Genomic DNA, 26,527 nt, shown 5'->3' on the forward strand with positions numbered 1-26,527 from the left:
AGGGAGGCAAGATCACCTCAATTTAGTGAGGTCACAAGGGGCGCAGATCTTCTAACAATGTAAACACAATAGCTCAAGATCTCTTTGAGATAGGGAAATAGAATGTTTGGTGTAGCACATATTTAAAGACATACTAAGCTAATGGCTCAATTACCATTTCGACCACATCATGCAAATCTTTTAGTTGACGAATACCACAGGGCAAATATCACAGCCTACCTTCGATCCACCTTAGGGGGGTGAGAAAAGGAAACTTCTTCCACATCCGAGTCATCGTCAACAATATCCTGAAAACACAAACATGTTTTCATTATATAGTATTAAATGCATAAATTATATTTATAACTGATGTACTCAATCATGACACTCAGCTTATAAGGCAAGCATATTTGATCATGTTACAGTAATTACTTGCTTCACCATGGTTATTAAATTGCCATTACATTTTCAGACATCTTATATGCATATAGAGACTGCCTTTCAGTCTCTATGATATGAACACCAAAAACTAGTCCCATCTTTGATCAGACAGCACACAATCCTGCAGCGCTCCATTTTGGGTATTCACAGATGTGAATCTGTTATCAGGCATTTGTATGTATTGCACTTTGTCCCGATAAAGAAGAGGATCCCTCTTAAGGCGCTGGTTTTTATACACTGCGCCTTCCACAAACGGGGCCCGCAGTACTCGATAAATAGGATCCAACATTAGCATCGCCTCTGCTCTATGTCGCTGCCACGAGTTAGGGAGCCATAGTTCCAGGAAGTTAGGTGCAGGTTCACTCCTTTTCCGTGCTTGCAAGCAAGAAATGGAATTTGCTTCCTCACACCCTGAAGGTCACTTCCAAGAAACCCCTTTTCAAGAAGGCATTAAAACCCATCTTTTTGCCTTTATCTAGTGCACTGTAGCAATTGACCTCTGGACATCTTCAGAGTCGGGACACTCCCCTGAATAGCTGATGGCTTCACAAATCTATCATTCGTTCATCCCATTATACAGTTACTCCACCCTGCTTGGTTAGGGCCTTTATAATGATGACCCGCCCCCAATCCATCTAGAAGACAGTTTTTAACACGTAATACAATTTTGAAAACTACATCTTTGCTTGAATATGCTTGTCACTTCTCGTGAATTTATAATCAATTATTGAATTTTCTTTTTCCCTTGATTCAAACTAAAAACCAATAGCCCTTGCATCTTTTTTTTACACTTACTCACCCATAAAGGTACTCACACACCAACTTATTCACCAATTCAGCCACTCACACACCCATTCACGGATGGATATACACAGTCAATCATATATTATATGTTAGAAATAGTACCATACAGTAGTAGTACACAAAGAAAGAAAAGCCAGAGTAATTTAGAAGTCTTCTGCGGCACATATTATACTTAAGTCAAGCTGAAAAACCTGGTCTTCGAGGCATATGAGCTGTAGATTGAATACTTTAGCATAGATCACCATCTGGTGTTGGGCTCGGATGTTTGCAGTTTGTTTCTGTCGAAGAAGTCTTTGTAGTCACGGGATAGGCGACTCCTCCTTATGGTGATAGTGCGCATGGGCATCGACTCCATCTTCAGATTGTTTTTTTTCGCCATCGGGTTCGGATGTAAACGGCTGCGCTCCGGGTTGGTATCGTATTCGATTCCCCTTCGACGCACAATCCTTCACCGCTCGACGGTATTGTTTTCGATTGAGCTCCTCGACGCGAAGCCAACACAAATCTCAACACCTTCGATTTCGGTCGTCGACGCGGGCCGTTGGGCCTTTCCGTGCCATCAGGCAGGCCCTACAGCTAATGGAAAGAACTCCATTCAAAAAATGCCCCCTGTGTGGTGCCAAATTCCCACACACTGATCTCCACGAGGTCTGTAACCTTTGCCTCGCTCCAGAACAGGAGGACAAAGATTGCCCGGCCTGCGCTTCATTCAGATCAAAGAAAACCATACGTGATCGCCGGGCTCGACACCACGTAATGTCTCGATCCACTACCTCGGTGCCGGACGACATCTTCGATGCAGACCCGATGCTCCCGAGGAATAAGAACCGGAAAATGAGGACATCAGCGTCTCCGAGGCCTACGATTCAGAGGCCGAAGATCAGACGGTTACTCTAGGGCAACGAATCATGAGTTCCGACATCGACACCCCTACCTCTTCTCAAAAACATAAGGCTCCAGTAACACCTTCGCCTTCTGGCTCAGGTTGACATTGTGACAGAACTTCTGATGCCCCGCCTTCGGGCTCAGCTCCGAAGTCAAAAGACAAGCCTTCAGGCGACTCAGGACCGAGCGAGCCACGCATCGGTACTGAACTACCATCCTCTGCACTGAAACCCAAACTTTCGGCACCAAAATACAATCCGGATAAACCCTCGGAGCCGAAACCAGACTACAAATCTTCGGAGCTGAAAAAGAGCAAATCTTCGGAGCCGAAAAAGACCACAAATCCTCAGAGCCAAAAAAATCCTTGGAGCCGAAAAAGGACCACAAATCCTCAGAGCCGAAAAAGTCTGAGGACTCCACAGCTCCGCCAAAGCAAAAGGATACTAAGATTCCTCCTAAAGCTTCCGAATCAAGGCCAAAACAACCAAAATCCTCGGTGCTGAACAAGGATACTGGATCCAGTGGAACCTAAACAAAAAACCCTTCATATTGACCCTAAAACTGGTAAAATCAAAACAATTCTATCAAAAAAAAGACCTTTGGACTCCCCAGGAGAACCCAAAGTACCCTTAAAGAAGAGAGACATGAGAGCTTCTCCAGCCAGGCCTTTCTCTCCTCCAAATATGCCCACTATACCACTTTCTCCAGCACACTCTCCAGTGCTTCCATATTCACCTACACCACAAGATGACGATGATCACCCTGGGGGTGGGGGTGGGGATGAAAACCCACAGGAGGATAACGATGATGACACTACTCTCCCACCACCTGATCCTTGGGAGGATTATGATAATCCACCAACGTCCCAGATCTCCCCAATCCAGACTCCTACTCATCTAGGCCACCCCCCCCCCCAGACGACAACATAGGTTTTGCACAGCTTATAAAAAGAGCTGTACAAAATCATGGGGTAGAATTACATTCAGACCCACAGGAAGAAGATCTTTTGTTGGAGACTTTCACACAGTCAGAAAAATCAACAAGCATTCTACCTATGTTAAAGGGTATCATCAAACATGCACTTGACATTTTTAAAGATCCCGTTAGGGCTAGAGTTCTCAACCCCAGAATCGAGAAAAAATATAAGCCAGCTTCCAACGATCCAGTTTATATTAAAGCACAGCTCCATCTAGATTCATTGGTGGTGTCAAATGCACGTAAACGTGCAAATTCCCAAACATCAGGGGATGCCCCACTCCCCGATCAGGAGTCTAAATTATTAGACGCATCTGGCAAACGCATTGCCTCACAAGCAGCAAATCACTGGCGCATTGCCAATACCCAAGCTTTACTGGCCAGGTATGATAGGGCTCGAAATGACGAGCTTGAAAAGCTCATACAACATGTTCCCGATCAGTATAAGGCTAAGGCTAATGACCTCATACAAGAGGGACAATTAATCACAAACACTTCTATAAAGTGTGCTCTTGATGCAGCCGACACAGAGTCGCGTGCAGTTCTGGGTTTAAACAAGATGTGGAGTCCACAATTCTTAATCAACCCTTTGATCAAGAACACTTATTTGGACCCACTGTAGACACATCTTTGGAGAAAATGAAAAAGGACTCAGAAACTGCTAAGTCCATGGGAGCCCTACAGGCAACAACCAGTAGAGGTTCCTTTTGTTGCTCCTTTTATAGGGGCGCCTCTAAATCTATTGGGACGGACAACACCTCATCCACCTACAAAAACACTACTCAAACCTCTCCTAGCAGAAGCTATTTCAGAGGAGGTTATAGCGAGAACAACAACAAGGGTAGAGGCCGCGGTAATAGCAGCTGCACCTCTCCAGTCTACAAAACAGTGACTTCCCTCCACTTTCCCCCCCGACCATTCCACTCCAGTCGGGGAAGACTATCACAGTTCCTACCTGTCTGGAATTCCATCACCACAGACAAGTGGGTAAGACAAATTATCCAGTATGGTTATACCCCCCCAAACAACGTCCAATATCCACAGAACATCTGACACTGTTAAAACAAGAGGTTCTCTCCTTAGTACAGAAACACGCAATAGAACCAGTTCCCTTACCTCATCCAGGAACAGGGATTTACTCCCTTTACTTCCTAATCCCAAAGAAAGACGGTACTCTCAGACCAATACTAGACCTCCGACCGTTAAATCTCTACATACAGTCGGACCACTTCCACATGGTCACTCTCCAACAGGTGCTCCCACTGCTCCAACAGGGCGATTTCCTTGCCACACTAGACTTCAAGGACGCCTACTTTCATATTCTCATTCGCCCCACTCACAGAAAATATCTACGGTTTGTAGTGGACGGACAGCACTACCAATTCAAAGTCCTCCCATTCGGAGTGACTACAGCACCCCGAGTCTTCACAAAATGTCTCGCAGTAGTCGCAGCTGATTTGCGCAGACAACACATGCACGTGTTTCCTTATCTGGACGACTGGCTCATAAAAGCCAAGTCATACACACACTGTGTACACAATACACACAGAACAATCCAGCTGCTCCACGACTTGGGATTCACAATAAACCTACCCAAGTCACACCTTCAACCGTCTCACATTATTCAGTATCTAGGTGCCACAATAAATACCTCAAAAGCCCTTGCATACCCCAATCCAGTCAGGATAGCCAGCATGCAAGCTCTCATATCAAAATTCCAACCTCAGCACTCCCTTCCAGCTCGAGTGTTCATGCAGCTAATAGGGATGATGGCCTCTTGCATCCTCATCGTCACTTATGCAAGACATCAAATGCGTCCCCTACAAGAATGTTTAGCAAATCAGCGGAACCAAGCTCAAGGCCAGTTAATAGTCACTGGTGTTGGCGGACAGCTGCACATATCGTTCTCTGCAGTGGTGGAACACACAAAACCTATCCAAAGGGCGGCCGTTCCTTGACCCGGTTCCACAAATAGTGCTAACCACAGATGCATCGCTCACCGGATGGGGAGCTCATCTCCAAAACCAAACCGCTCAGGGTATATGGACCCATCAACAAAAACAATTCCACATAAATCACCTGGAGTTACTGGCAATCTTTCTAGCACTAAAGTCTTTTCAACTTTTGCTACTGGGCAAGGCTGTCTTGATCTGTACAGACAACATGACATTAATGTATTACATACAAAAGCAGGGGGGACAGCTTTCACAACTAGCGCAAGGCATATGGAGATGGGCCATTCCTCAAAACATTAACCTCCTCGCAGAACATCTGCCAGGAGTACACAATCAAATCGCGGATCTACTCAGTCGTCAAAAATAGCAGATCCACGAACGGGAACTTCATACTCAAGTTCTTCTTCCATTCTTTCACATGTAGGGTCATCAAGACATAGATCTGTTTGCCACACACCAAAACAGAAAATGCACAAGCTTCGCCTCCAGATATTCACACCCATTGTCGAAAGGCAATGCACTATGGATGAACTGCTCAGGCAGATTTGCATACGCTTTTCCGCCTCTCTCGCTAATTCCGTTACTGGTTCAGAAGCTCAAACAACCCTCCTTCACAATGATCCTAGTTGCTCCAACATGGTTAACAACCCTGTTGGAACTTTCAGTAGTGCCTCATCAAAAGCTCCGCCTCTCCCCCAAATTCCTCACTCAGAACCACAGAGAGATAAGGCACCCAGATCCCAATCAACTCAATCTTGCAATCTGGCTCCTGAAGTCCTAGTGTTTGGCTACCCTAATCTCCAGCCAGACTGCATAAACATCATTAAGGAGACAAGACGTCCTACTACTAGAGCATGCTATGCAGCAAAGTGGAAGCGATTTGCCATTTATTGTGAAAATAACAAAATTGATCAGCTACATGCTTCCATCCAAAATATTATCTGTTATCTTTTACATCTACAACAATGTAACCTAGCATATACATCTATACGGTTACATCTTGCTGCAATTGCTGCTTACCTCCAAAGCAGACATTTGCCGTTGTTTTGCGTACCCGCTATCAAAGCGTTTATGGAAGGACTTAAAGGAATAATTTCACCTAGAGTTCCAACTTCTCCGATATGGAATCTCAACATAGTCCTCACCTGACTCATGGATCCCCCATTTAAACCTCTGCACAAATGCGAGTTACAGTTCCTTACTTGGAAAGTAGCTTTCCTCGTAGCCCTCACATCACTTAGAAGAGTTAGTGAACTACAGGCATTAACCATGCAAGAACCATTTCTAAAAATACACCATAGTAAAGTGGTTCTTATGCCTAATCCAAATTTCTACCTAAAGTGGTATCTGCTTTTCACCTTAATCAGTCGGTAGAACTTCCAGTATTTTCCCCTCAACCAGACTCAGAAGCAGAACGCGCTCTCCACACGTTAGACGTTAAAAGAGCCATACTCTACTATATCGAAAGAACTAAAAGTTTTAGAAAAACAAAACAACTTTTTGTCGCTTTCTCCCCACCTCACAAAGGCAATCCCATTTCAAAAACAGGAATTGCAAGGTGGATTGTTAAATGCATCCAAATATGCTATCTCAAAGCTAAACGCACATTAACTATTCCCCCTAGAGCTCATTCCACACGCAAACTAGTGGCTTCTATTGAATTCTTAGGGAACGTTCCCCTAGATGACATCTGCAAAGCAGCAACTTGGTCTACACCACATACTTTCACTAAACCCTATTGTGTAGATGTGCAAGGAAAGCAACAAGCTGCTGTGGGCCAGGCTGTATTAAGAAAACTTTTTCAAACAACTGCAACGGATACAGGTTGCCACCGCTAGGGACAAAACTGCTTTATAGTCTATGCCAAAGTATACAATCTACAGCTCATATACCTCGAACGGAAAATGCTACTTACCAGTATGTATCTGTTCTTGGCATGTAGAGCTGTAGAGTTGTATACGCTCACCCACCGCCCCGGGTACCTTTATCTGTTGCAGAATTCTCTTACTTAGATACATCACATGGACATCCTTTTCTATTTTGTTCCCAACTCCGTCATCACCCTTTATGGCGAAAAACAATCTGAAGATGGAGTTGATGCCCATGCGCACTATCACCATAAGGAGGAGTCACCTATCCCGTGACTACAAAGACTTCTTCGACAAAAACAAACTGCAAACATCCGAGCCCAACACCAGATGGTGATCTATGGTAAAGTATACAACTCTACAGCTCTAAATGCCAAGAACAGATGCATACTGGTAAGTAGAATTTTCCTTCACACTAGGTAGTGAAACTTGTGTGAATATACACCAAGTATTCTCTGTGATTAACCTTTAGTTCATAATAGTTAATGACCTGACTGCTGAATACGTGGGGGTATCTTTAGGGGATCCTAGGTCTATCTGACACAAGAGGGGGGATAATGCCATTGATGAAACTACTACACTCAAGATTCAATGCCAGAGTGCTGAACAACTGCAACAAATCCACACAGATTGACTTTGTTTGTACATGTTACAACATGACAAGAAGGCCTTATCTCACACATTCTTCATGAGTTTGTGATTCAACCTCACTGCACTGTTATGATCTAAAGACACAGATATAGGGACACGGGAGAGGCCGCATTTATCTTTTGTATTTTTAGAGCGTGAACCTAGATAGAGTGATTTTCTCTTATAACAAAAGGTACATTACAACAGAAGAAGTAAGATTAATAGGGGCCGTTTTTAAGATGTAACCTGAAAAATGTATTTTCAAGTATTTCCCGCAGGAAAGAAGGTTTGAGTAGAGATCTATACGTCTGTATGTCTGGGATACAATTCCAGCATCTGATGAAAACTCAGGCAAAGGTATGATTTAAGGTCTTGCTTTTTCTGGTCTTGGCACTAAAAACTAGAAGCACTGCCCTTTGTATGAGGTTTGGCTTATAGAACTCCATGCCAGCAGTCTACTGAGTCAGCAAGATGCGTGCGTAGCAGAGATTGCACTGCTGCCTTGAAGCCTGGCGATGTGATAGATCGTTTGTGATTCCTAAGTAAGAATATCAAAATCAAGGAAGGACATGGGCACAGAAGTCATTCATGAACATAACTTAATCTAGGTTTTTGGAAAGAGGAGGTTTTGTTGCCCAAATGCTGTACATGAAATAATATTGGCATACATAATTATGCATTGCTGAAAAACAGCAGTAGACAATCACCATTTACATTGAAAGAGTGTAGAAACATGTTTCCTTCCTCAATTTTGATGTTTACAATGTTGATAAGAGTGGTCCTGGGATTCTGACTCAGGTTGTGATGAAGGCACAAGGAACAGATACACTGGATGTGTGTGACAGTTTTTCAGCCAAATAAATCAGGAAACTTGATGTATATACATATGACGTCAAGGTAGGTGGATGTGGATTTAAGTATTGTAAGCCTATGCTTACCTATATTAATAGTCATTATATATTTGTAGTCGATATTTTGGACGGTCAATATTTTTATCCTCAATACTCACGACGTACAACCGTGAAGCCAGACTTTGTCTGGTATAAAAATTAAAAAGAAACCATAAAACGCCTTCAAACAAATGCAAAAGAACAACATAAAACAATTAAGCGAATGGCACTTCCTAGTGTATGTTCACATAGACAAAAAGAATGCCATCAAAAGGTGCTCTTACAGAGCTCATTCGAAATGGCAACCAGTAATGTAGGCACCACCTGGCTTACAATGGTAGAGTGATAATAATTTACAGAATCAGACAGACACCTGGTAATATTTAAGACCATCAAATTGAAACCACAAAGATTGGTGTTCGAACAAACTACAGAAGAGGCGATGGCACAAAACGGTGCTTGTTGTCGATACACAGTTCATGTTGAATTAATTGACTTTAATAGAAATTAAAATGAAATCAGAAAACACCCTTCAACACAGCCTCTACCAGGGCCACCAAAACTTTTGTCCACAAAACGCAGATCCACGCAGATGTTCACAATAAGCACTAACTGCACCAACTGTGTTCTATCCTATGTGGATGTTTTGAAAATTGTAAATGTCCCTGCAGATCAATGATGGACACGCCTGGCCACAGTAAGGATGCATATTAAGTGGGAAGCAAGCACAGTGCATCTGCATTGTGCTTGCCTGCATTTCTCAGGGCCTTGAATATATTGGGTTGCAAAGGACAGGCACATAAACTGTCTTTGCTTGTTCGGCTCAATGCCACAATAACAAATAATCATTGAATAGTGCCTGTTCACACCCAAGAACGAATGCATAAAGTAATTAAGATGACTATACTAGAAAAACTAATTAACAGAAAAAAGTGTGCTGTATCTCCCAACATTAAACTTAGCGTTCAGTCACTTTTTCCTTTAAAAGTATTTTCTGCAAAATAAAAACGTTAAAAACCAAAGAATAGATAACGACATAAGTACAATTTCTCAGCAGACTTCTCAATTAATCTACGAGCTTGTTAACATTGCAGGAATCTGGAGGGGGTTAGCCTCCGAGGGCAACGAGAGTAACATGGAGTGCAGATCTGCGCGAGACCTACACTGCAATAAATGACGCCCATTAAAACAAAACGATTTATCACGGGAATTCAATTTGTTATAATGTATTTCTTGGTTATCACCCCGCTGCAGGTTAAAAGGTTTACCTCGGAGTAATTTCTGGACGCAGTGCTTCTGGAGGAAGGCTGTCTTGACGATTTAAAGGCTAAAAAGAAACGGATGTGATTAGAAAATAAATCATTGCATGAGTAGATAATAGTACTTTACAAGGAAAAAATTTATATAAACAGCAAAGTAGAATGTGTATATAAATAAAGTACAAATGGTTTTCTACCTTATTAATATACAGATTTATATAAACCTATAAGTTTTACCAGGATCAAGAACCAGAATGTGGCAGTGCCGGTACTGCAATTAGCACCATTAACCTAGGAGATTTTTGCGCCACTTGAAAATGAGGAATACGTTGCAAAATCGGACTTACCACTCAGTATTACTTCACTGTATCTGATTTTGCATACTGTTTTCCCCATGTAAATTCTTCAAGAAAATGTGAGATACAAGCGCAATTTGCTCTGAATGTGGACTCAAGGGCAAGCATCATATGAACAAGTGACTTACCTTCGGTAACGATCTTTCTGGTGGATACTCTAACCACAGATTTCTGACCTTTAGAATATCCTCAGGCAATAGAGTGGATCCGAAAGATTTTTCAGCATAACCCTGCATGCCAGCAGGTGGCGTTGTGTGGCTTCGCATCGACTCAGCTTCACCCCAGAAGTGAGAGCCAGAGCCGCACATAAGCGCCCCCCAAGCACGCTGACGTTCGTTCCTTTCTTGACCCAAACTGCGTCCTCGGATGCTTTGCTCAAAAAAACGATATTCTTGCCAGTGTGCAGATCTCGAACAAGGACCTTTTTAGCAGGTAAAGAGTCCATATCACAGAACGGGGAGGAGAGAAGGCTGTGAGGAATCTGCTGTTAGATAAAGAATCCACCAGAAAGAGCGTTACCAAAGATAAGTAACTTGGTCTTCAGATGCATCCGTCTAACAGTATGTTCCTCACCTTTAGAACAGATTCCAAAACAGTATCTCCCACGGTGGTGAGTCTGTGGAGTGACGTCCTACCCATCGGACCTGGCTGCCAAGTCAAGTCAAATAAACTTTATTTGAATTTCATTTGAATCCATAAAAGTATATATAACAATAAATACATAAAATTGTGCATTAAATAATCATCAGCCTTACACATTAAAACATTGTTTAAATTATATTGAACTCAATAGGCACTAATAGCGAAAGCTTCGTCAGGAGTTCTTGCAGCCCCACAGTACATATTCAATTCCAAAGGTGCAAACTTAAGGTACAATGATCTTCAGTAAAATCATAGGCAATTTTTAAAAATGAACCCTACTAGTTAATCCTTTTCATATCGTTCCTCATCAAGTTGATAGAGCATCTTTCTTCTCTTCAAATTTTGTGAGATCAAAGTAGATACAGATCGACAAATAACATCACTATCAAGTTTACATAGAACGCTAAAAGCGATCTGAAAAAATAAGAAACTTTCATTTAAAAAGAGTGGACGTATAACAAATCTTCTAATTTCAACATAGAACTTACAAAACAAGATGAAATGAGAGTCTGATTTGGTAGCCATCCCGTCACACGGGCACTTGAGCAGATTTTTTTGTCCAGGCCTCTATTTTAGGAAATACGACTAAATGATGCAAAATACCCAGCCGTATCCGGACCTGGCTGTCAAGGCAATAATGATTTGTGAACATGTGCATTGATGCCCACGTCACAACCTGACAAATATCCAGCACGGGCACTCTATGTGCCAGTGCAGTTGGTAGCAGTCTTGGCCCTGGAGGAATGATCCCTCAACTCTTCTGGAGGCTGCTTCTTGCCTACCATGTACCAATGTTCAAGCAAAGGACTATCCACCTGGACATTGTCCTTTTCTGCACTCCTTTTCATTTCTTTCCCCACGAAAATCTGATTGTCCACGCCATGATCTTTAGTGGGATCGATGTAGAAGCACAAGGTGGTCTTGGGGTCCAGCTGATGGAGGCTCTCCTCCTCTTTCAAAGGGTGAGACAAGGCAAAGAACGTTGAGGGCGATGCATAGCTTAACATGAAAAGGAGTGACAACTTTTGTCAAAAAGGCTGCCCTGGTCCTCAACATGAATAAATCTGGGAAAAAGGGGTGTATGCAGCTCCATCGAAAGACCTTGGAGTTCACTCACATGAAGAGCTGAAGTTATTATGACAAAGAACACCATGTTCAGAGACAGGAAAGGTATAAGACAGCTGTGCATAAGGAAAGTGAGGACAAAATTAAGATCCCTCTATGGCATCCCAAAGTGTTTGGGGAAATATATGTGGCAAACCTTTTCTACACCACATCATAAGAAGTGATTTAAACAAGGAAGGCTGGTCTGTTAAATACAAAAAGGCAGGAAGGGCTGACAAATACCTTTTAATTGTGCTCACATCAAGTCCCTACTAGGCCAAAGATCACATAAAACATCAGAAAGCATGACTTGCACTGGGTTCGTATTGCAGGTGCCCTACCAAGCCACAAAGGTGTCCCAGCGCCCGGAGTAAACGGACTTTTTTGAGGGATGCATGCTGACAAGGATGGCATTTACGACTTTAGGAAGGAGACTGAATGCATTCAATGGCCTGTGCTCGATCTCCACACATGGGGGAGTAGATTGTGCAGGTCTAGGTACAGAACCCAGACATGCTCGGCAACAGTACAGATGTTCATGTTGAGATGTTCCGGGTACCACACTCTCCTGGCCCATTCCTCAGGCACTAACATAACTTGGGCCCAGTCGTTCCTGATCTTTTTCAGGGCTCAGGGCAGCAGAGGTAGAGGAGGAGGAAAGGCATACACAGGAGTCTCATGCTCCCTCTAGCTGGAATGAATCCCAAAGGGAGAGTTTATTTGGAAACTTCAGCACGGAAAAGTTTGAAACTGCACGTTCTCAACTGTAATGAGAAGATCTAGCCAGGACTCTTCCCATTGCTGGACGATTTCCTGTGCCACTTAAGGATATAAATGTCATTTATCATCCACCAGGCTTCGCCGGCTGAGTTCATCTGCCCTCATGTTGAAAGATCCTATAAGGTGGTTCACGATTAGGGAAATACCCTGACCTTGAAACTAGCTCCAGAGACGAAGAGCCTCTTGGCACAGGATCCAGGACCCCACCCTGCTATGGTTGTTGCTGTACGAAATGGTGGTGGAGTCAGTGAAAACCTGAACTAGTCTTCCTTTCATGGCTGACAGGAAGGCTTTTAGTGCCAGACGAATGGCCCACAACTCCAACAAGTTGGTCTGGAGTCAAGCCTCCACCGACGACCAGAGTACTGTGATCATCGCCTTACCCCAGCAGTGAAGTGTCTTAAACCACCATCAGCTCTGGGTGGGGCAGGGACATGGGTCATGGGTCCAACTAGTCCAACTGCAGTTGAGCAGCCATCACTGCAGATATTTGCATAGAATCAGACAGGTTTCCCCGGTTCTGGGCCCACTGAGACTAGTTCCACTGAAGAGTCCGCGTATGCAACCTAACATAGTCGGCAAGCAGGATGCAGAAGCGCAAAAAGGTCCAGAAGCCTCAGAGTCATTCTCATAGCGACCCAGGACCGAGGTTGAAAGATCAGGATCATAGCCAGAATGCCTTGGGCTCATGTTGACAGAGGATGTGCCTAAATTTGTACTGAATACAGAATGGCTCCAATGAAAAGGAGCGTCTGCGGAGTTAGGTGTGACTTTGGCACATTGCTAGTGAACTCCAATGATGTCAGGAGGTTTGCTGACTTCAGGAGGTTGTCTACGAGTGGCTGTGGTAAGCATGCCTGCAATTGCCAGTCATTGAGGTAGGGGTAAAATGGACCTGGGATCGGTTTTAGAGTTTCACTCCATATCAGCCAGGCTAGCTTGACTCCAGAGGCATGGAGAGCACGGGATCCACATCTGGGCATACCGGTCCCACTCGTGGTGACAAACTCAAAAAGAACAATTGATGAACAGAATGTTGAACAATGTCAAACATTCATCCCAGTACAGAGATCTGGGCCTAAATGCATCGTTTTTTTTGCTCCCCATGCCATTCCAGTTTAAACCCAGCCATATGCAAATCAGTCCTGCTCCCCATGGAAAAAGTCCAGCCCAAACTGCCAGGCCAGGTCTTCACTGGACTGGAAACAAGCATCCTGCTATTTCACTCCTAATCAGCCAGTGAGGACCTGGCTTTGGCTGTTCGGGCTGGACTGTTCCCATGAGAAGCAGGGTCAAGACTGATTTGCATATGGCTGGGTCTAAACTGGGGTGGCATGGTGAGCCAAGTGAATCAGTATGTTGGGAAAAAAGGACGCAAATATGGTGTGGATACCTTATGTGGACAAAAAGTAATGGAGGCCTAAGTGAGTACGACCCCCAAGTAGCAAAGAAAAGGCTTAGCGCTGGAGAAGGCCTAGAAGCGAAGGGGTTAAATTACACTGAGTATAATTGAAATAGCAACTTTAGCACAAGTCTGGCTGAAAAGATTTTTTTGTGGATTACATTTGTGTTCCGGTGATGCGTTTTCTTATAGAATTACAGCTGGTAATTGATACAGTGCGGGGGCTCTGCTCAACTGCAGACAAATACTATTGTTTCTGGGTTTTCCTTGAAGGTGGCACCCGCAGTCTCTGCTGCCATGATGCCAAGTTCTGCCAGTCCCACTGAAGGGACTCCATAGATTGGCAACTGGGGGTGGGTGACAGTCAAGGACACACACAGCATAAATACCACACTAACCTGGGTGTCCATGTCATTTTGCAGTGTGTGCCTACAAAATGACATTGGTGGTTTTTCTCAGTTTTAAACATTTAATTAATAACCAGGCTGCAAAACAAAGCTGGTGGGTAAACAACACGTGGGCGGGGGAATAGAAGCAATGGCTGGGGAAGCAACAGGGGGAAGGTGAAGCCTGGAAGCAACACAGAATGCGCTGGTGGGGGAACAAAACGGGGTGGAAGGAAGCAGTACAGATGGTGCGGGTTGGGGAAAGGGCGTGTCGTGGAAAGCAATGGAAAGGGAGCACAATGTGGAGCAGCGGGAAAAAGTAGCATCTGGAAAAGCGAGTAGTGTAAGGACACAATAATGCATCTTAGCATATGGGGAAGAGACAAATGCACGAAGAGGAAGGAAAGTCCACACATGCTAACGAATAGGAAATAAGCAAATGAGAGTGACAATGAAATCAACAAATAGAAAAAAGTGGGAAGGCTCTTAGCCCGCTGATATTTAACAAGAAGCCTCTCAACAGCACATACACTGTCTGGTAGGCAAGAACTAAAAAAAGAAATATGTAGGTGACATTGGAAGCCAGTAAAGATTGTGTTTAAAAACATTAAAGGTGAAAAAAATAAATAAAGACTATTCAATTGATAAGAAAACAGGATCTTGCTTTCCTAGAAAAGAGAGAGAGTGTGTGTGTGTGTGTGAGTGAGAGAGTGAGTGAGTGAGAAAGAGAGAGAGAGAGACTATGAAAGAAACTCTCAAGTGCTCCTGGGATTGTTGCTATTTTGAATGCAGGGGGCCCTGCTGCCTCTATTTAACCTAACTAGCGCCTGTGCCTTCTCTGTGCACTCCTGCCTGCAGCTGCCCACATACCCTACCCCATCCAGTAATGCATGTTCTCTGCTGGAGAGCTTTCTGAACACTGGCCAAAATCCCTCAATGCTACATCGGACCGGTGTATGCAGCCATCAAGGCGTTCATCCCAATCTGTGACCAATGAGGGATCTCACCAGGGTCTTACTTGAGTGCTTACTGTACAATGTATGACTGAGTCGGCAATATTTGTAAAATGGGCTACAAATCGCTGCTGGTGACAGATTCTTGAGTAAGCAAGTGCTCAGGTGCAGTTTTCCAATATTTCTTTGCAATAGTAGCCCCAAGGTACATAGGTAGTGGAGGAAGCAATGCAACTGAAACTAAATACTATGGAGAACCTTTGCTCATCCTCACTAACTGATCCTCAGTGACGTTACTCAGAGGCAGCCAGCGGTAGCAGCTGCCGGCCTCTAGTTTCCATTTGGTACCCCAGCAATATCATTGACCCCCATGGTTTCAGGAGTCATTTAGGGAGCTGCAGAAAAGAAAGTAAAGTGGTAAAGGTACAGCCGCTCAAAGTAATGAGCAACGATCTACCAACCCACTGTCATACATTTTTGCTTCATAATTGGGCCCACTCGATGACACCGAATGTATCCGGGTGTGTTTCAACGCCTGTGTTACACCTGAGCAGATATGTTACTGAGTGTGCAGTGTTGGTGACGTGAGGGGTGATAGATTAAAAACCGTCCAGTGGTCCCATTACCCAAAGGTTTACTATAATGTTTGGGCCTCTGGCAGTAATAAAAACAAGGCTTTGGATGTAGGTGGAGTGGTATTAGGGTACTCCTGCATCCAGTGGGTGGTCTACATGTTTCAGCCAGGCCTTATTCTTTAAACTGGCTTTCCTCAGGACCTTTGTGATGTGTGAAGGTAAGAACTATGCTACTAGTCGTGTCATAGATCAGAAAAATGTGTTGCACGCGCTAAGGTGCACTATATGTAAGAGGGAGCTTCCCTCTCAAGGCATTCACAAGCGTTTTGCTGCGAGTGGCCCATGAGTTTTCCGGCAGGGGTGCTGGCTTGCGTTTGGTTGACAGGACCCTCCTGTCAACCTGTAGTTGAGCTGCGGAACTCCGAAGATCCGCCTTAACATACCTGCTCCGCTGTAACACAAGCGTTGAAGCACACCCAGGACACATTCGGTGTCATCGGGTGGGCCCGATGATGAAGCATGCCACCAACTAGGTTGGTGGGTGAGGGCTTTATAACAAGAAATAAGACTTTTCTTTAGCATACATCATCAACCATACACTTTTGAGACTCCTATCACATCTAGTTAGATTAGTTCTTCTTGATTAGATACATTACTCCAGGGGATAAGGACTAGTCCCCTCATCCTCTCTCTCACTTTGATACATAATAATACATCAAAGAAAACCTACCTGTTTGCCTAATACTAGAAGGAAACCTTAACAACCGAAACAACGAAGATGGCAAAAGAACCCCTACATTGTTTCGAACTTGCACCTATGTTTTCTGTTAGAAGGCTTATTTGAACTATGAATTCGAATACCTTCCATTCTGCTCATCCTCTACATCTGCAGTCATCTTATTCCAGTTCCCAAATTAATTGTCCCCCAAACTGAGCTGCTGTTTAAACTGTTAATGTTATTGTATTGGCTTGCAATTACCTCTCATATTGTATTATATGCTGGTTTTAATGTTTGTTGTTCAATGGTTTAATGTAATCTGAAGTTTAAGTTACTTGTTGAGCTCCCCTTTCCTTGTTCAGGAATGTTTTATATGAATGCTGTAAAACAAGAATAGGTCTTATATATTGCTAGCCTTTCCTGTAGTTGTTAAGGTCAAAAGTCTCAGAAGTCATATAGTTAATGAAACAGGAACAAACTCTGAAGGCGCAGGAGTGTAAATTCACCAAGTCTGGGACAGTGCTTGAAAAGTTGAATGATGGAAGAAATCAAAGTGAATAAGAACAACACATAACCATACAATTCCTGATCAACAATAAAATAGGCAGCTACAATTCAATTCAATTCATGCAACCTACATCTGCTCTAGACATCATATGTTGGTACCCCTGGAAAGAGAAGAGCAGGTACAGGAATCTTCAGTATTTTGTCAAATCGTAACGACTACCCCAAAAGGAATGACAATGGCTCATCATGATTATGTTGTCTATAACTTCTGCTGCTTTCATGAAGATCTGACTGTCTTGACTGTTACAGGCCTTGAAAATTGAGGGACAGTGCTTTAGCACCACAAATATATATATATTTTTTTTATAAACATATACCCAGCAGCATAAAGGTGATCATACAGGCGATCCCACCTAGATATTTGCGCCTAAAACTGTAGGTACAGATATAAAACCATGGCAGTATTATCGACTTCTACAACCCTGCCTAATGTAGCTAATCCCTAATACCCCAGCCCATCCTCTTGTCCTAAACAATAGGGCCCTTAATAACCCCTGTATGTCCCCCACTGAAAGCTACTTTTTCTGCTGCACCGCACCAGTCCAAAACTGTCTTCCAATCTACCACCCACTGGGATTGCTCCCCCCCCCCCGGCTATATTCCTTTTGGCTACAGCGGCCACGACCATCAACCATGTTTAAAGATATTTCGGCTACGCTGCTTCCCTAGTCGCACATAGTATGTGCCATCAAGCCTCCAGTGGAATGGCCTGGCCTACCACCTCATAATTTGTTTTATTTTTCCCCAATATTGCAGGATTTTTGGACAGGCCCTCAGATTGTGGAAAAATTACCCACCTCTTAACACCCCCTGGAACATTGGTCGGTGCTGCAACGGCCCAGTCGGTGCATGAGGATTCTAGAGGAATAGGATTTATGGAGAACACAGAGCTGTAATAGGCGGGAACATACCCTTATGGCAAACTCCCTGGGGCTCTGTATTGCCTTCACCCAATCATCATCCTCCAGCAATCCCACACCTGCCTCCCATGCTTCAGGCAATTGCCCAGTGGGTCAGTTGTGTCATTTATAATCTTTCAATAAATCAAGGAGGTGGCTTTCTCTGGCACTGGATCCAGCAAAAGCCTATCTTCTAAAGGTGCATAGTCTGGCAGCTGCTCGCCCTGGAGGATGTGAGCCTGCAGCGCATGTCCCAGCTGGAAATAGCGGAACCTTTCTTCTGCAGACATCTGGTATTCTGCTAGTATATCCCCATTTACTGAATCCCTTCAGTTTCCCCACCACCTTTAAGAGATCGCTATCCCTCAGTGGAGTCCACCTAGTCTCCCCATCCGCGGAATTTTGTGGCTTCTCGCTAGGCGCAAACGACCGTTGGTGTGTGTGGCAGAAATTGCTGTTCTAACTGTTTACGGTATAACACAGCTGGGTATACCCGCTGTCCCATAGAGTGACGGTCTACTCTGTAGGCTGGCTCCTCCTGTCCAGTAAACAGCCAGTAATTAATTATGACCAGTTGGGCAGCCCAATAATATTTTCTGATATCCGTGATTGCCAGGACCCTGTCAAACACTCCTCTCTGTAACTTATGAAGGGCGATCCTGGAGCTACCTACATTCCATAAGTTTTTGAATGTCAAAATCCACCTTATGAAAGAAATCAGCCGGTATTCTGTAGGGGGTATTAAGTAGGACATATAATAAACGAGGCAATGACATAATTTTAAACAGGGAAGTCTTCCCATCAGGGACACTGGCAACCGTCGCCAATGTGTTACATCTTTCCGCAATCTGTCTAACTGCGAACTCACTGGCGTTCCTAGATATTTGTATGCCAAGGTATTTAAACGTATCCTTTACTAGATGGGATTTTCCGCTCGTCGGAAGAGATGGAGCGATTTATGACAAAGGAAACAGGAGGGATTTATCCCAGTTCATTTGGTACCCAGAATAACTGCCGAACAGATGAAAAAAGTGGAGCAACCTGCCTACAGTAAAACAGGGTGCGTGGCGTATAGAAATATGTCATCGTCATATAATGAGATTTTTTCCTCCCCCCCACCCTCTGCCATTATGCCCGCCACCAATGGGTCATGCCAGACCCATGAGCTAGTGGCTCTAACGCCAACACAAAAGCATAGGGGACAATCGGCATCCCTGTCCTGTGACCTTATGGTGGGCAAAGTTGCGGGATACTGACCCATTCACCTGTACCTACACCAGAGGGTCTGTATACAGGAGCCTAATCCAGGCACAGAACCTGAGGCTGAACCTCTCTAATACAGAGAACAGATAGTGTCATTCAATACTGTTGAACGCCATCTGTGCATCCAGTGATAGCATTACGGTGTCCTTCCCTCTCCTGTCCGCGGTTATATGCAGTACTCCGTATAGATGCCTCAAATTCAGTCTGGTACTTCTATGGGGCATGAATCCTGACTGATCGGGCTGTATTATGGAGGTTATCACTCAACGGATCCGGGGCGCAATATCCTTCGCCAGTACCTAAACTTACATATTTAGGAGTGAGATCTGTCTGTACGAGTGGCAGTCTTTGGGGAGGGGGACTTACCTTTCTTGGGAATAACCACTATCTTAGCTAATCATTGGTATTCTGGGAGTCTGCCCCCGCCTCCTGGAACATATTAAGCATATGTTGTGCCACTGTGGCAGTCACACCCTTACACAGTTCACCTGGTAGGCCATTTGGCAGAGCGGCTTTGCAAGACTGTAGCTCATGGATGGCCTGTTATATTTCTTCAACTGTTAAGTATTTCTCCAGAAATTAAGTACGTCAGCTGGCAGTGTGGGGGTGCAGATATCTCTAAGGAGTTTGGTACAGTCAGTTCCAGTTCTAACGGGGCAGAAGTGTATAAGGCTTCATAGTGATCAGCGAATGCGGCTGCAATCTCCTTCCCTGCTTTATGAACCGCCCATGGCATGCAGATCTCCAGGACCCAGCTCCTTTTCCTGTCTCTTTTTTCCAACCAAGCCATAATTTTATTGGCTTATCCCCCACATCATAGAGTCGTCTCTGCGTAGGTCCTGCCTGCGCTCAAGCCCTATCTTCCACTATGTCTCTCATTTCTTGTTGTTTTAACCGGAGTTGATGACGAACAAGTGGGTCAGGGACATTACCATTCATCAACGTTGCTTCAAAACCAATAATCTCTTGTTACAGGGCCTCATATTGTAGTGTTTGTTCCTTCTGCCTCCCTCCTGATAATGCTTGGCCATAACCCCTTATCACCGTTTTATAGGCCTCCCATAGAGTACAGGCCGAGTCGACCGTCCCTACATTTTCTTGGTAGTATTGCTCTGTACGTTGTCATATCTTTTCCGTAGCTTGTTTATCCTGAAAGAGCCAGTGGTCTAATCTGGGATGTAGTGTAGTGTCTCTGCCGGGCCCCTGGAGCAGCGCCTCAAAAAAGGCGAATGACCTAATAAATCCCTCGCGCACTAAGAGTCGCGTTCCTGAATAAGTCCTCGCCTGTGGTGTGTGTCAGGAGATGGTCTAGGTGGGAATACCCTGCGTGAGCTGCTGAATGGACGTTAAAATGTCTCACCCCATGATTGTGGTCACGCCATATATCTACCAGTCCCATTGCGTCTACAAATGCTCGTAGAGGCTCTGTTCCCAGTCCCTTGTCTGATCTCGATGCTCGATCCAATCCTGGGTCAATGGTAGCGATAATGTCCCCCCCCCCCGCCCCGCTGGGAGAACGCCTAGTGGCAAGTCCAGTAGTAATGCAGTTAACGCAGGTAGGGTATCAGCATGAAGCTTCGGTGGTATATATATCGAACAGACTTTAAGGACCACGCCCTCCCACGTACTGGTCATTGCGACATATCTGCCTGATTAGTCGTGCCAGAGTTAACCCAGGACAAATGGAAGGGAGGATCTAACCAATATACCCACCCCTCTGGAATCCGATGTGAATCCAGCATGTGCAAGTAGAGTGTATCCATACCGGTCTAGAGCTTTATAGTGATGTCCTTTTAAGTAAGCAGGTCATGATACCAACCTTGGTGGAGCCTCAGTCTATGCCGGTTAATACAACAAATGGAGAGCAGGTCCCATCCCTTCCCCACCTCCAATGTCTGTTCCTGTGTAGCTAGGAGTGCTGGATAAAACAAGAAAGTGTGCAGAAGAGTAAAACAAGAACCCCGATTGTAGAACTCCTCCCTTCCTGCTCTGTGGGCTCAAAACCTCCCACCAGCCCACTTTCAGAGTGCCTGCCGCCCCAGAAGTGTGAGCCAATGCCTTCGAGTAGGCCCTGCAATCATTACTAGTTTTAAATCCCCCCATTCTTACAACTATTTCTATGTCCTGTTAGTTATCGAATAAATCTCTTAAGCACCCTCCCCCTCCAACCCTCCACCAAGCGTAAGGCAATTTATAAAGGATATATTCAGAAGTCTCACGTATTATTGACGTGGACAGCAGTTCGAGTTCAGTCCACTTTTTGCATGTAGTGCAGATTTGGAGACAACCCTGTTCATCCTCCTCCACATCTCCAGTTTGTGGGGTCACCTCCTCCATAGTGTTGCCTCCCTGTTGATCTCTTGGCCGCCCCTGTTGCCTGGCCCGTGGAGATGTTCGTCCATTTGTGCACCAACCTCCTGTCCGCGGTTATATGCAGGACTCCGTATAGGTGCCACAAATTCTTCTATGGGGCATGAATCCTGACTGATCTGGTGTATTATGGAGGTTATCACTCCACGGAGCCGGGGTGCAATGGCCTTCGCCAGTACCTTAACTTCCATATTTAGGCACCACTCCCAGGTTTCCTTCGGGGTGTTAATGTTCCATGATCTCCTGTCGGATAACACTCGCGTGAGTTTTGCCAGATACAGCATCATGTATTTGACATTTTGGTTTCGCAGTTCCCGCTTTACCCCTTCAAAGCTCCGATGTTGGCGCTGTAGCTTCTGCGTGAAGTCTGGGAAAAAACGCACCACGGCATTTTTGTAGGAAAGGTCTCTGTGCAAGTGGCAGCCTGTAAGATGTAGTCCCTGTCCCGATAATTCAAAATCCTTGCTATATATTGTACGAGGTGACGCACCCGGTATTGGGACAAGGCGCCCCGTGCGCATGTTTCACCATTTGGGGCGCAGCTGTTTTAGTATAAGGTCCTCCAGAAACAGATCGATTCTCTGCCCCTCTGCTCCTTCACGGACCCCACCACCCTGATGTTGTTCCTTCGAGCACGTCCTTCCTGGTCTTCCAGTCTAGCTGCCATGTCTGCTTGCTGTTTCGTGAGAATCTGCAGTTGTTCTTCCAGTTGCTTTGTCTTAGATTGCAGTGGATTGATATTTGTTTCGGCTGTAGAGACTTTATCGTAGATTTTGAGGAAATCCGCTCTCAATAGGTGCCCATCTATTGTAACTGAATCTAGCTTCGGCTCAATAGTCCCTTTAAAATCAGTTATGGCCGCCATGATGGGGCTGAGCAATGGCTCCGCCAGGTCAGCCTGCTGACTTTGTCCCTCTGGTCCTATCCTGAGCACAGCATACTTGACCATTTTGTTAGTCTGAGTGGGGCTCATAACATTTGGCTTCATCATGCACTCTTGCGGGTCCACAGAATTGGGCTAAACCACGACCGATCAGCTCAGCTGGTTGCAAGTCTCCTCTGCTACGCCGCTACGTGCTACACCTGCCAGTGGTCAGGTCTTTACTCCCCACGGTATACCTTTAGCTCAAAGCGCCTGTGGCCGCAGGATATTTGTGACACAAGTGTCCCTTACAACACAAAGCACAGATGACCAGAGAGCAGTTACCGCATCAGGGTCCCAGTCTACTGCTCCCAGAGGTATGTGCCCCTGGGTTCAGGTCAGTTATAGCTGGGGGGGGTGGGGGGGGTGGACTAGCAGAGTGTTGCACACATTTACATCTTCCTCACCGTTTCTTGCCAAACCTCAATCCTCGAGCATGCACGCCAGCAGCTCTATAACTGTCACCAACCAGCATCAGCAGGCCGCCACCTCCACTCCTCTCCTGGAGTATCCACTCAGTGCACGGAGATCCGACCCAGGAATCCACCAGGTCTGCTTTCTGGCTGGGTGCGCATCCAGAAAGTTCCAATTATCTCCCCTTCCCCTCACCCCGGAGGAAGGAGAGCGTGGCCACAGGTCAGCTCAGCCGCACTGTGTCCCCGCAGGCTGTCGGCTCGTCTCTGAGGCCGCAAGCCCCACAGCCACTCCCCCACTGTGGCTATGGGCGTGCCTTAGGCTTTGTTTCTATAGCGAGTCCACAATACCTGCTTTCCAGCCAACACTCCGCCCCGCACCATATGTGGTATCCGTCGCTTCCCTTTGAACTTCTCCCGGGATCGCGTCAGGCCTCCCAGGCAGTCCTGCCGCGGTTCCGATCAGCACGTGCCGCCCACTATGCCCTGAGCTAGGCCAGACTCCGTGATGGTAGCCAAGCAGTCCCTTAGGCACCGGGAAGCAGATGGGACGGCACCAAAGTGTTCCATCACCTCTGCTTTACCCTGTAGTGTGTGTCGTTCGAGATCGGACGCGATACCTGATTTTTGGGGTTATTTTCATCAAGATGAGCCTGGAGCTCCTGTGATGTGCGACCGTCTCGGTCGGCGCCAAGACACGCCCCACAAATATTGAGCATGTGCTGTAAAGGCAACAGTGCTGCGTGGGAACCTCTAGCCCTTGAGAAACTCAAAATGTGTTGGTGAAACCCAGGACAGAATTAAAAGGAACAAAGAGTAGACTGCAGAAGGCGGGTTAGAACAGTTGTTATGCTTTCACAATGTATTTGATACAATTTGAGCAATGTTGGGGCCAGATAAATGGAAAGTGCTGTCACGCAGGGTATATACTTTACTGGGTGTTTTATCTGTATCTAGATTGTGAATATACTGACGAGAACTTCAGAGTTGGGGAATTTGCTAAATCAATGATCAATAAATACAGACAAGTTACGCACTCACCATCCATGATGGTCTTGGCAGGTGCGGCCACAGGAGCTTTATTAGGCCTTCCACTGGCGGAGGGTTCTGAACTTGTACTGCCTGCAAAAAAAAGTGCTACAATGTTATAACCCAGCCTGATGATAATCTTCTTTAAATGGGTTAAGAGCCAGTGCTCTAGAGATATCAAATCAACTATTTCAGTAACAGTTTTATACACATATACACCTAATAGAAACTATCACTGCGATAAATAATAGACCATGTTGCAAAAAACAAATACATGTGTAACTCCAAAAGAGCAACATATGTAACTTATTAAAGTAGAGTCAAAAGCATTTAATTGTGGAAGCAGCGAGGACACCCTTAGAGTAAAACGACTGAGTAAGATAACTGCCTGTGGCAAAATTCAAAAAATCTATGCCAACCCTTCCAAAAACCACATTAAGATTTTGCCAAATTATACATGTTGATATTTCTCAATGCCATGGGTAAACTTTACCCTTCTATGTATAGAACATGAAATATGTTTAATTAAAACTGAATAATTTTGCAAGGGAAGACAATATTTGAAGGTCATGTTATTTATGACCACCCACTGAGCATCTCAATTCAACCTGATGAATATTCTGCTTTAGTTTTTTCCTGATATTAGATTAATACATTTGTTAGAACATATAGAGATTTAATAAAATGTCTTCTAATATAACTATTTTCTAGTTTCTCAATTAAGTTTTACTAGAAATAGAGGTACAGTGATTGGCTGCAAATTCACAATACCCTACCCGAATTTCACCATGGGATGGTGTGAAGATGCATGTACTTCGAAGCTATTCTTTTCCTATGATTAGAAACACATCTTCCTGTGATTGTGATTTATCAATGATATCCTTTTGATTTGGAAGGGTGCATGATACCAAATTGAAAAGTTTATGTAAATATGAATTAGAATAATGTCTAGTAGGCAATACAAACAAGACACAAAGATGCTTTTTTCAGATTTACTGTTAACAATGGAGAATGGGGTCTAGTCTCATTAATACATCTCACAGATATATCTACATATTCAATGTTACAAGTAGGTACCGTCATCCTAGGGAATAAAATGCAAGTATTTCCTTAGGAGAATTCCTATGAGTTGAAAAACTCTGAGGTTCAAATGAGAAATACATGACAAAAAAATGATTTGTAGAAGATTTTAAAATCATTCTTGTTTCCTTAAAAATACCCAGAATAAACAGAAGAGGTAAGCAGAATTACCACACTAACAATGAAAAATATAGACATCAGACCATGTAACTAAATGTATATCACAATATAACAAATCGTATCAAAATATGGTGAAATCTGCAAAATACTTGAATTCAGGTACCATCCATCATGGTATGCAGATCTCACTGTACCAAACAATGTCACAATAATTACCACTGGGGAAACACACAAACTGGTCCCTTGTGGCTAGCAGCCACTCATACAAAATACTGATTAGCTGACAAATTAATTAAGATAACGGCTGCTGTTTATTTTTTAATATTGACTGGATTCACTATGATTGTAATCCCCTTCATTATCCATTATATGTATTGTATTGTGAGTTTTATGTTTTTTGTAAAAGTCTGATTTACATGTATGTTTATTAATGGAAGCCAGAGGATGATATGAGCATCTAAAAGATTCAATGAGAAGAAGAAAAAAAGCTACAGACCATTTAAATCATAGAAATGGCCTGAGTCTGTCTAAGTAAAAAGCAGCATTCTGAGTGACGGCTAGGTTTTTTGTTATTTGAAAAGTTGTAAGGCCCTACCTAGTCACCTGTGCACCAAACCCATTTTTCTAACCACAAAAACATACACAGCATTTTCAAACTTGAGGAATAATCTAGGTAAGAATCATTTTGAAGAGAAAGAAGCATAAATGTGGCTATGTTTTTTGGCTTTTGCAGGCTGTGTGAATTGGATAAGGATGGCCGTTTGTAAAATTTTTTTTAGCACTTATATAGTTTATGTTATTGCTTGCCAAAGCCTGAAATTATATGGAGTGAGAACACGCCATCCTATGTATACAGCCTTTACCCTGTGGTCTTTACTGCACAGGAAGTTACAACACATCCCTTTACAAAATAGATAAGTATCCTGCAGGCATTACTTTGGTACTTTATTATGCAGTACTTTACTACGCAGGCAAATATTTTTTTAATGACATAATTAAGTCAGTTTTAAAAATAGGAAGAATTAAGGGTTATGGGGTGGGTAAGTGTTTAGATGGTAAGGGTTTTAAAGGGTTTTTTATGGTGCAGGGAAGGATAATGGCACAGTATATTACAGGTTTTACAAGGGATTTTAGAGTTCAGGGATGTGAAAGGCTATGGGCTAATAAATGGGTTTTATGGTTCAGAGCTGGGCAAGGTTACTTTGTAGTAAGGGTTTTACAGGGGTTTTTATGGTTCAGGGATGGGTATAGGCTAGTAAGGG

The 26,527-nt window shown here is 44.2% G+C and overlaps 1 protein-coding gene across 1 annotated transcript in view; it reads right to left on the reverse strand.

Annotated features, from left to right (window-relative positions):
• MRE11 (MRE11 double strand break repair nuclease) overlaps positions 1 to 26,527 on the reverse strand; it is a 453,446-nt gene that overhangs the window by 71,060 nt on the left and 355,859 nt on the right. Inside the window, exons 16-18 of the mRNA XM_085621402.1 lie at positions 24,078 to 24,158; positions 9,696 to 9,754; positions 220 to 287 (exon numbers count right to left, since the gene is read on the reverse strand). Of these exons, the coding sequence (XP_085477528.1) occupies positions 220 to 287; positions 9,696 to 9,754; positions 24,078 to 24,158 (208 nt within the window). The remainder of the gene's footprint in view (positions 1 to 219; positions 288 to 9,695; positions 9,755 to 24,077; positions 24,159 to 26,527) is intronic.

Source organism: Triturus cristatus, chromosome 8 (assembly GCF_964204655.1).
Source record: "Triturus cristatus chromosome 8, aTriCri1.1, whole genome shotgun sequence".
Lineage (NCBI taxonomy): Eukaryota > Metazoa > Chordata > Amphibia > Caudata > Salamandridae > Triturus > Triturus cristatus.